The following is a 12516-nucleotide window of genomic DNA, read 5'->3' on the forward strand; positions in this document are numbered from 1 at the left end:
AATATCTCTGAACTGCCCTAAACGGAGATAGAACCTTATCATTCTAAGCTCACAAATGTTTAATGGCAGCCCATATTCATTTTCCTACATCAGTCATTGACAAAGACCATACGGGCAGATGATGTGGAAATGATCTTGTGTAATCTTAGCAATTTGAATATCTCTTCAACGCCTGTTGCTGTCCTGGAGCACTTCGATGTTTCTGTGATACAGATATTCCAGTTAGAGTATGAAGTGGGAGCAGTAATGCAGCTTTCAGCAATTACAGTGGATCTAAAGCCCGGTCCAGAGTGTTCTTTCCGCCTCACAAACCACAGTCTCCAAGAAAAGAAAATATGTGATCAAAGATGTGGACGAGGGACGTTGAAAAAACCAGAAAGATTCAAGTCAAGTCCTTAGCTGAGATATGAGTTGACCCAGGCATAGCATTTCAAGGTCAGACCCTCACACAATTCTCCTCACATCTCAAGTTCAAATGGGTTGTATATATACGGGTTGTATATATGTGTATATTATGTAAACTTTGAAAAAAGAACATGTTCAGTAACAGATATGGGAGGACCCCATAATGTGTTTTTAGTAGATGCTATTAAAAATGCCAACCTCAGGTACAGCAGCGACACTTTGCACAAGGCTTTCCTTCAGCCCACTTTCATGTCTGGACCATATTACATACGTGCTTAGTCATTGATCACATCAATATGGATGACATAAATTACTGTTTCGCAACGAATAAATGGTTTCCTTGTGAGACATCTGTTTCACATCGCTGGAGGTTCATAAACAATACGTGTACAGAGACGTTATAGGCTTACGACTCTTCGGGGTCGAGGGGTCGTACTGTGAAACCCTCCGCAGGTCAGGGCAGGAGGTCCTGTGCTTGAGATCACTTACACACGTCTGATAATAAGTCATGATAAAGTCGTCACGCAACACACCGACCGTGGTTATTTCTGCTAATGGTTAGAGTACGTGTAAACATTTGGAAGCAGCGGTTGTTTATTACAGCAACAGTATTGGTTACAGGCTTAATATTCTGTTAATGTGCTGCAGCTAGGATGCTTTGCTTGTTTACGTATGCAAAAAGCTACAGTATAGGCCCTGAGGGCTGCACTGAATTCTGGGAAAGAAAACATCATCGCTTTGTACATCTTTTCAGTAGTGTTTTATTGAGTAATAAATAACAGTGAAGAAACAGCAATGAAGATATTTTGAATGTATTTGAGCCAGATTGTCTCTACCAACAGTCAATCTTTTTGTTTTTGATTTCACCATGAATCAAATAAAGTGAGCCTCAGTTTTGATAAATAACATATAAAGATACAGCATTGATAACATATATATATATACAAAATACAGTACCGTTGTTTATAGTTAAAGCACAACAGCAATGTATTAATAAGAGTGCTGGGGGGTATTCCATCAACGTTGCTAAAAGAAAATCCAGGCTTATTCTGAGAAGTCTCGCGAGATTTATAAAATATAAGCCAGGATTTTCCTTTAGCCACGTTGATGGAATACCCCCCTGGAGTTTGCCATCCACCTCTGCTCCAGATGTGACCTGCGCAGGAGAGACTAATGTGTGCACATCATGGTGAAGCCTGATCGAGAGACCACCCAAAGGCGCCCCAGGTCGTAGGTCACGTGCTTCATGGTGATGCACATTGGGATACGCGTCCACTTGGTACCCTGGGGACGTTGGGCAGTGACGCCAGCCCTGTGTCGAAGAGAGAGAGGGTGGGGTTCAGACGTTTGAAGAAGATCCTAAACTGAAACCTTCCTTGTTTATACGTCACCGACTGGTTCTCAGCTTGTTTTCATGTATGATAAGATCATTGGGTTGATCACCATCTAAGACCGCATGATTCATCTCAACCTGGCCCTCAACACCTGTAAGACCAAGGAGATCCATGAGATCATTGTGGACTTCAGGACAACTAGGGGCTGCGTACACTGCCTCATCTACATCAGTGAGATGGAGGTGGAGCGTGTCCCCAGGTTCAAGTTCCTGGGTGTCCACATCTCCGAGGACCTCTCTTGGACCCTCAACTCCTCTTCCTTGGTCAAAAAGGCGCAGCAGCGCCTATACTTCCTGAGGAGATCACAGTGTGGTGTGGCCGACCGGAAGGCCCACGGTTTGTTTGACCCCCTACCCTACCATCTAAGGGGTCTGTTTGACCCCTGACCCTACCATCTAAGAGACTCACACACACACACACACACACACACACACACACTCTGTTGAAGAAAATCTAATCTAATCTTCATTTTTAAACTTTCAACATTTCCATCCACTTGTTCCAAAATGTTTGGGAAAACAATAAGACATCCACAAGGAGTGGATTGCAACCATTATGTGATTTTTTTTTGGTATTGTAATTGACTAATAGTAAGAGGGAATATTTTGAGACAGTCATTTATTCTGGCTAACATACGACATATCTAAGTACAGGGACGTTACCTGTTATAGACGTGGCCTGATGGGGCCACTCCAAACACACTGCCATCAGTTCCCACCTCAATCATGGTAAGGATCCCTGGAATGCGCACCCAGTTCCTGGTGTGGCAGGTTGCTGCATTGACATACTGGACACAAACAGAGAGAGAGAGAGGGAGAGAGAGAGAGAGGGAGAGAGAGAGAGAGAGACAGAGAGAGAGAGACAGAGAGAGAGAGAGAGACAGAGAGACAGAGAGACAGAGAGAGATAGAGAGAGAGACAGAGAGAGAGAGAGAGAGAGACGCATTTAGGCTTTTGTTAGCAAACTACTGGTGAATACAGGACATGTCCAATACTCTCACTTGAACCATTTTAAGACTATAGAGTCTCCACACAGAGATTATCTTGGGTTATATATATTTTTTTTTTTTTACTTTTACTTTATTTTACTACATCAGTCTTTGGCACTCTTTTACATATCGTGAGCTTAGAATGATAAGGTTCTATCTCCGTTTAGGGCAGTTCAGAGATATTGAGCGTCAAAGTTTTTACATTCCATTATGTTCTGTGAGATGGAACCTTTGTATTTTATGAATTACTAACTCAAAAATGTCAACATTTAAAAAAAAAAAAACACTACACAGCAGGGCTGGACTGGGACAAAAATTAGGCCCTGGCATTTTTGGCCCAGACAGGCCCACCCCAATCGGTCGGACCACACCCACCAGCACAAAAATACTTGCCTTATATACTCGTCTTATATACTGTGCTGTACAGTCATATGACAAACTGTAGTATTCCCCCAAACCACTACAAAGACGACTACATACAGTAAGCAATGGTACCAGTGCAAGTAGACCAGTGTACTCAGTGATCAGATTCCAGAGCGAATTTACGAACGCAGCCTTGTTGTTCTAGATTTTTTTTTACATTATCAACCTATCATTGCGCTTTAGAGTAAAACAAAGCACGCAACTGTCGCGTCTATCTTTTCATGGCAACTCTACATTGTGATTTAAAAGGGATATTAACTAATATTAAGTAATATTATTACTTGGTTACATTTTGCAATTGATCCGCGGTACACATGCGTGCCGAACCGTGGGGGGCGATCCGTTACACCCTTAAGGGCTCTGCACACAGCGTGCGATTTCTGTTGCGCGTCAACGTTCCATTTTGAAGTTTGAATGGAAGTCTATGAGAACATACAACAGAAATTGCATCGCACGCTGTGTGCATTGGGATGCGATGTTTTACGATGTTCTCATAGACTTCCATTCAAACTTCAAAATGGAACGTTGACGCGCAACAGAATCGCACGCTGTGTGCAGAGCCCTCTACACAGCTACCTATATTTTCCTTACCGGGTCAACGGTTACAGGCTGACTTGGCCCCGCTTCTTCTGTATCCTCTCTATCCTCTGTATCTGTACCCTGCTCCCGCTCCTCCCTGCCAGCCTCCTCTTCAACCTGTTGCTGTTGCTGCTGTGGTAAACTTGAGGGTGCAGCAAACATGTCCCTAATGTTTACACATTTGGCAGCATCTGCCTCGAGTTTCTTTTTGTTTTTCTCCCTAAGTTTTTCCCAGCCTCCCTTCCGTTTTAGTGTGCTTTTGCGCTCCATCTCTCTTAGTATCTATCTAGTAACTATCCAGGCTAACTAAATTTATTTTGCAGGCCGGCTCGGCCCAAAACTACCGCGAAACTGAGACGGAGGTCTGGTCAGGGGAGGCTGGTTCATTAGGGGCAATTGGACAATGCCCCACCAAAGGGAGAAGAGAGAGATTTTTTTTCTATGACTTCTAGACAGTGTTGCTTCTGAATATCATAGTCCAATCAGCTAGTGTTCTGTGGAGTATATCATAGTCCAATCAGCTAGTGTTCTGTGGAGTATGTTCCAATCAGCTTCAAGTCCCGCCCCTTTCAGGGCAACTTTGACTCTACTCGAAAGTGCACTAGGCTGTTCTCGTAGACTTGCATGTAAAATCTATTTTGGTAACTTCAGGCCATTCGGTCATTTGTCTATGGGGTTTTGGGACATGCACAAAGAATCGTACGTGCTTACGTCATGTCATACGGCCGGCGTCACGTTCGTTCACCCGTTTCACCATGGCTAGTAATGTTCTGAACAACTCGGTTGAATCTTTAAAAGAAACACCGTTCAGCCGTCGTAGGTAGCAACCAGGAGAAATTAACAGTAAAGGAATTAGGACCACCCAGACCAAATTTAATTATAAAGCAAGTTTATACAAAGGCAGGGAAAATTGGAAAATCGTATAACCGAGGATTTACGAGGGGTTGGTATGAGAAGAAAACATGGCTAGCGGGATGTGAAGTAACAAATGCGTTGTTCTGCTTTCCACTACCGGACTTTGTAAACAAATTGAACAAATGGATTAGAAGGAGGCATCTTTTGTTCCCAACTTGATATTGCAACTGGACCTATTACCGAAGTCAAACTTGTAAGTGAATCATCTGTCCTTCAGTCATGATAGGAAAACCAAATCGATGCTGGGAGAAGGAATGGCAGACTGTATTCTGATTGTATCTTCTATGCTCTTTGTATGTTTCTATGCTCTTTGTATGTTTCTATGCTCTTTGTATGTGTCTTGGTGTAGGAGAAACGTAGGACCACGTTGGAAACAAGTGTTTCGGTACACGTTGACGTGTATAAACTGTAGAGAGAAAATTTTAGAAATTGTAGAGAAAACTGGGGGGGTAGAGGTGATGAAGAGGTCTGTACAGGGGGGTAGAGGGGATGGAGAGGTCTGTACAGGGGGGTAGAGGGGATGAAGAGGTCTGTACAGGGGGGTAGAGGGGATGGAGAGGTCTGTACAGGGGGGTAGAGGTGATGAAGAGGTCTGTACAGGGGGGTAGAGGGGATGAAGAGGTCTGTACAGGGGGGGTAGAGGTGATGAAGAGGTCTGTACAGGGGGGTAGAGGTGATGAAGAGGTCTGTACAGGGGGGGTAGAGGTGATGAAGAGGTCTGTACAGGGGGGGGTAGAGGGGATGGAGAGGTCTGTACAGAGGGGTAGAGGTGATGAAGAGGTCTGTACAGGGGGGGTAGAGGTGATGAAGAGGTCTGTACAGGGGGGTAGAGGTGATGAAGAGGTCTGTACAGGGGGGGTAGAGGGGATGGAGAGGTCTGTACAGGGGGGTAGAGGGGATGAAGAGGTCTGTACAGGGGGGTAGAGGGGATGAAGAGGTCTGTACAGGGGGGTAGAGGGGATGAAGAGGTCTGTACAGGGGGGGGTAGAGGGGATGAAGAGGTCTGTACAGGGGGGTAGAGGGGATGAAGAGGTCTGTACAGGGGATGAAGAGGTCTGTACAGAGGGGTAGAGGGGATGAAGAGGTCTGTACAGGGGGGTAGAGGGGATGAAGAGGTCTGTACAGGGGGGTAGAGGGTATGAAGAGGTCTGTACAGGGGGGTAGAGGGGATGAAGAGGTCTGTACAGGGGGGTAGAGGGGATGGAGAGGTCTGTAGAGGAGGGTAGAGGGGATGGAGAGGTCTGTAGAAGAGGGTAGAGGGGATGGAGAGGTCTGTACAGGGGGGGTAGAGGGGATGAAGAGGTCTGTACAGGGGGGTAGAGGGGATGAAGAGGTCTGTAGAGGAGGGTAGAGGGGATGAAGAGGTCTGTAGAGGAGGGTAGAGGGGATGAAGAGGTCTGTACAGGGGGTAGAGGGGATAGAGAGGTCTGTACAGGGGGTAGAGGGGATGGAGAGGTCTGTACAGGGGGGTAGAGGGGATGGAGAGGTCTGTACAGGGGGTAGAGGGGATGGAGAGGTCTGTACAGGGGGTAGAGGGGATGAAGAGGTCTGTACAGGGGGGTAGAGGGGATGGAGAGGTCTGTAGAGGTGGGTAGAGGGGATGGAGAGGTCTGTAGAGGTGGGTAGAGGGGATGAAGAGGTCTGTAGAGGTGGGTAGAGGGGATGAAGAGGTCTGTACAGGGGGGTAGAGGGGATGAAGAGGTCTGTACAGGGGGGTAGAGGGGATGGCGAGGTCTGTACAGGGGGGTAGAGCTATTCTCATGCTAAAATTGACTGTAAATCCAGATTTTAAAGTTGATATTCTTCCCCGTGGAGCATGCCCCCATAACCTGTGCCCCACCCAAACATTTTAGCACCAGCCGCCACTGGGTCTGGTGCTGCGTGCGTGCGTGACCCCTGACCCCCTTCTCTCTGTTGATTGGGCCAGCCCAGTGTCTGCATAGAAAAGCAACCAATGGGCCGCTGTCCCTGATTTATGGGCCGTTCAATGGTAGCTTTCGATTTATGGGCCGTTCGATGGTAGCTTTCGGCCGGGCCGGCTGAAAAAAAAAAAAAAACGTTTTTTTTTTTATTTTAATTTTAATTTTATTTTGCCGGTCGGCTCGGCCCAAAACTACCCCGGCCCACCGGGCAAATGCCCGGTATGCCAGATGGCCAGTCCAGCCCTGCTACACAGGCATTAATAAACACCTAATGGATCAGATTATGTATAAAACTCAATTTTGATCAAAAATTGAGATAGAACCTTATAATTCTGACGTCACGATATTGCTGAGTTGCGTCCCAAATCACCAGGCTGGTGTCACATGTCTTACGTTCATCAGGAAGATTTGGTTTCTGTTGTTGATTCCCCAGCAGCCGAACGGTCCACAGCTGTAGTACTTCAAACTTCCTGGCACTTGTTTGAAACGGACCGAGCCGCCGCCCTGGAAGCCCACCGTGGAGCTGCTGGTCAGACACTGGACCTGGTCCGTCCTGGTCACGCCCACAACAAACGGGTTTCCCCCAGCATCCACCTGCTTCAGACCTGAGCTGCCTGAGAACCAGAGAATTCGGTTGTTAAGTCTGACGTCAAACGTGACGTTTAGCAATTTCCGGGTCCAAACCAGAAATTCCCTGCACCAGAGTACCAGAGTACTACAGCACCAGAGTACCAGTGTACTAAAGCACCAGAGTACCAGTGTACTAAAGCACCAGAGTACCAGTGTACTACAGCACCAGAGTACCAGTGTACTAAAGCACCAGAGTACCAGTGTACTACAGCACCAGAGTACCAGTGTACTAAAGCACCAGAGTACCAGTGTACTACAGCACCAGAGTACCAGTGTACTACAGCACCAGAGTACCAGTGTACTAAAGCACCAGAGTACCAGTGTACTAAAGCACCAGAGTACCAGTGTACTAAAGCACCAGAGTACCAGTGTACTAAAGCACCAGAGTACCAGTGTACTAAAGCACCAGAGTACCAGTGTACTAAAGCACCAGAGTACCAGTGTACTACAGCGGTAGAATGACAGTTCAATCGTTTTTTAGACTGGGATCTATTCATACAACAAGGGACACAGCACTTTCCCGTTTTTTCCCATATTTGTCAGCGTCTTTGAGCCTCGGAAAAGCGCTATACAAATATAATTCATTATTATTATTACTGAGGCATTTCGAAGAGAGCGCCTCAGCCAACGTTGGACCCGGAAACACGTCACGACTTAACAACCGAATAGCAAGCACAGAGAAAAGGGATATCCCAGCAGATATGTTCATCTCACAAATGACTCTTTATAACAGTATATTATTATATATGATTTTATAATTCTTGATATTATTATATATTATATTGATGAAGACATATCTGACCTGTTTTCTGACATTATATTTTTTCTACATTATAAATCTACGTTATTACTTGTATTTTCAAGACCAACATGGCAAGTTTAGTTTAGTTTATTATGATGCAATTCGTGATCTTAGAATTCTAAGGTTCTATCTCCGTTTAGGGCAGTTCAGAGATATTGAGCGTCAAAGTGTTTACATTCCATTATGTTTTGTGAGATGGAACCTTAGTATTTTATGAATTACTAACTCAAAAATGTCAACATTTAAAAAAATAACACCACACAGGCATTAATAAACACATAATGGATCAGATTATGTAAAAAACTCAATAAAAAAAAAAAAGTTGTTGTCCCAACATACCAGAGACTTGCATCCAGTTCCCGGCCACATATTTGACGAGGTTGTCTTGCTGGTCGACGCCCCACATCCCCGCGGGGCCGATGGTGACGTGCTTCAGAGCGCCGGGCAGACGGGTCCAGAGACCACCGCTCAGGAAGAAGGCCTGCTGAGACCCGTCAGTCCCAACCACCTGCCCCTGGCCTGCATCGATCTGCACCAGGTCAGTGATCTGTGGTACTTCCTGACACTTCCATGCTGGAGAGACAGACATGAAGCATGTGAGCGTACAGACATGACGGAGGATGAGATTATTGACGGCCCCGAATTCAGGGCCGGTCCTAGGCATTTAGGTGCCCTAGGCGAGAGTATGATTTGATGCCCCCCCCCCACCCCCACCACATTAAGCCACCAGTACTGCCTCATCACCACCCACACATTCAGCAGTAAAAATATGGACAACAATGGTTTCAAGACAAAAATAGACAGTAGGCTGAGACATATTTTCATAGAGACATGAAATTCATAGAGACAAAATTATTTAAATGTAAACATTTGGCACACCCCAGGCATTTGGCGCCCTAGGCGACCGCCTAGTTCGCCTATGCCTAGGACCGGCCCTGATTGAGGGCCCAGAGTTGCTTGAGCAACAACAGTCCCAAGGAGAGAGCAAAGTTAAGGCCCAACAGTAATCATAACAGTTAGAATAGATCCAATGGGAGTTGTGAATACTACAGCCGGACATTGCCGGGCGTGCCGTACATATCCACTCTGTTTATTTACACTCTGGTTGAATAAGCACAGCTGTTAAAGACAAGGAACAATAACAATCACGTTGTAGAGTATAGTTTGGTTGTTTGGTATTATTATTATTTATTTATTTTTAGGATTTATTTATGGGGTTTTCAGTTTTACAACACAAACACACAGGTACATCACAAACATATCAACAGAAAACAAAACAAAACAAACAAAAAAAGTAAACAAATGATAAAAAAATAATGATAAAAGAAAAACAACAATAACAACAATTATTTATTTTCTAAATAATTTTTCTGCACAGTTCAACACTGTTTTGCTCAAGCAAACAGGACCCAGATCAATTGATTGAGATTGATTGAGAATGTTTATTTTGGTCCCCTATACAATTCACAATACAGATATAAAAAATGTACACAGTCACAATGCATAATTCCAAGTTTGGTGCAGAATGTTTAACACAAAGCAGCGTTAGACGATGGAGACCTACCATGAGTGGCAGTCAGGAGCAGCAGCCCTAGCAGGGTGGTTGCAGTGGTTCTCATGATGTCTCTGAAGACGTGGTCCCAGCACACCAGACTGCACCGCTGGTTCATACCTGTGGCCTTATATAGCCTCGCGCAGAGCTTCCAACGCCCATGATTACATAAAGAAGCATTCAAGTTTCCAATCGCTTCACTGCTTCAGAGATAGGAAGCTTATCGGTGTTTGTGCATCAAACCTTCAAATATGCACAAAACACTTTGATCAAGAAGTGTGGCATCTTAAATGTTTAAAAGAAAGAAGCAGAAAAAAAAGCGAAATAAAAGAAGAGCATATCCTTCAAATGAAGTGATAATGAGGGAAGAGAGAACAAGTAGATTAGGGCTCAGTTTAGATTTGATTTATTGATTTATCTTCCTTTTTTTATGATTTAAGTCATAACATTGTGCCAATGTACATCATTTGGCAAACAAACAAACATTCCTCAATGTCATTTCTCTTGTCTCTTTGGAGAAATGACATCATCATGTTTCCTGTCATAGATGTCACTCAACTCACTGCCAAAGAATTCCGGGAACACCACTCTGCAACAAAAAGAATGCCAAGTGTTTAAGTATTTACCTAACGACAATACTTTGAGTGACAGTGGTAGTAGGCACACACAGTGGTAGAATGACGTCACAGGCAGACAGTATTTGGACGATTAGTCCGAGAATGTGCAGAATGCACGTTGGCATAGCAACAGCGTTCTAATGATTTGATTTTGATGGTCCGTTGGACCGTTGATGACACGGACTAATATTGGCAGGTGGACAACATTTACGACGACAGCACCCTTGGGGCTCTAGAATGTTGATAGTTTGGACGACTTTATTCACGCTTGGCACTAAATGAGTTAGGGCCAATCTGAGGGCCAATCATGATGTAGATTTATGATGAGAATAAATGTAAGATAATTTATGCTGTAAAGTAATGACAAATGGTAACATTTCAATGAATGTCCCCCAAAAAATAAACATATGGAAAGAAAACTAGTTTGGGACTAATTCTTTATAATAACTTTAATGTATATAGTGCCTTTCAAAAAGCCCATGGACGCTTTACAAGGGAATGATCGGACAGACAAAACAGAAAACAAACAAAGCAAAACTGAAACAATGACTAGGGGCCAAAGGCCTTGGAGAACAGGTGAGTTTTGAAGGCTAATTTGAAGGAGTCCAGGGTAGGGGGGGGCGTTGCGGATCACTATGGGGAGGGAGTTCCAGAGGGTAGGTGCGGCCACGCTGAAGGCTCTGTCCCTGTCTGCTCTTTACATTTTTTGGGAACCTGCATTGCAACCTGGATGAACTTCCTTCACATCTGTTAGACCACAAATCACTTAGCCATTAAAAATAAACAAATGACTGGAACAGATAACAACAACTTCCTCATAACAGGCATGGAACAGGTGTCTCTACCGGTAACTACTCCTCCTTCATCCACTTGGTTAAAGACACCCACACCTTTTCAATACCAACATACTTCATTGGTGAGAAAAGACAACATCACCTGAGGAGGTGGGCCATGAAGATGATCACACTCTATTCTCTACATCAACATGGCTAGGGGGAACCAGGACAACAACAGACACATGAGGAAACAGAGGTTTTAGATAATTTTTCTCATCAGTACTGTAAACGGTTTTATATCAACAAGGTCATCTCATGTTTACTACCACAATGCTAGAGTGGTCTCATTACTCCAGGATGTACTGCATGTACACTCACACACAAACTGTGCTTAGCCCCTGTGCCTAGACCCTGTACCTAGACCCTGTACCTAGACCCTGTACCTAGACCCTAGACCCTGTACCTAGACCCTGTGCCTAGACCCTGTACCTAGACCCTGTACCTAGACCCTGTACCTAGACCCTGTACCTAGACCCTGTACCTAGACCCTGTACCTAGACCCTGTACCTAGACCCTGTACCTAGACCCTGTACCTAGACCCTAGACCCTGTACCTAGACCCTGTACCTAGACCCTGTACCTAGACCCTGTACCTAGACCCTGTACCTAGACCCTGTACCTAGACCCTGTACCTAGACCCTGTGCCTAGACCTGTACCTAGACCCTATACCTAGACCCTGTGCCTAGACCCTGTACCTAGACCCTGTACCTAGACCCTGTACCTAGACCCTGTACCTAGACCTGTACCTAGACCCTGTACCTAGACCCTAGACCCTGTACCTAGACCCTGTACCTAGACCCTGTACCTAGACCCTGTACCTAGACCCTGTGCCTAGACCCTGTACCTAGACCCTGTACCTAGACCCTGTACCTAGACCTGTACCTAGACCTGTACCTAGACCCTAGACCCTGTACCTAGACCCTAGACCCTGTACCTAGACCCTGTACCTAGACCCTGTTCCTAGACCTGTACCTAGACCCTGTACCTAGACCCTAGACCAGGGGTCGGCAATTAGGTTTGGCCTCGGGCCCAAAAAAATTTGAGCCACTAGATGGCGGGCCAGAACATAATCAAAGGCTAATTTAAGTAATTGATTGTTAAAAAATGTGACACGTTCTAATGCTTTGACTTTTCTTTCAAAAAATGTACACATCGCTAGTCAACTAACACAGCTTGTTTTGTGAGCCTGCTAACAATGTAAAGTAGTGTTCTAGTTAACTAGGTAGCAGTCCAATCCATTACGTTGCAGTATTAGGCTTGACTAGCAAGTTTGTGTTGTGATTCTCAACAACGTTGAAACGTAGTTTCACCCTTTTCCATAGTTTTGAATAATAAATATGTGGACTGACGATGTATCGCAGCCTAACTTATTCTAATAATTATTTAACATCGTTTTATTCTGAATTATTCCCCCCTCCTCCCAGACAAGGTCACACTATTTATTATTGGATTG

General features: G+C 44.8%; 1 protein-coding gene across 1 annotated transcript; it reads right to left on the minus strand.

Annotated features, from left to right (window-relative positions):
- Positions 1 to 1575: 1575 nt before the first annotated feature.
- On the minus strand, positions 1576 to 9728 carry LOC308164465 (fish-egg lectin-like; the record flags this gene model as incomplete). Its single annotated transcript, XM_080538548.1, has 5 exons — positions 1576 to 1717; positions 2462 to 2586; positions 7020 to 7240; positions 8398 to 8631; positions 9623 to 9728. The coding sequence occupies 5 exons, from the start codon at positions 9726 to 9728 to the stop codon at positions 1576 to 1578; spliced, it is 828 nt and encodes a 275-aa protein (XP_080394674.1).
- Positions 9729 to 12516: the final 2788 nt, after the last annotated feature.

The sequence above is a fragment of the Nansenia antarctica genome (genome assembly GCF_963989245.1).
Source record: "Nansenia antarctica genome assembly, chromosome: 8".
Taxonomy (NCBI): domain Eukaryota; kingdom Metazoa; phylum Chordata; class Actinopteri; order Argentiniformes; family Microstomatidae; genus Nansenia; species Nansenia antarctica.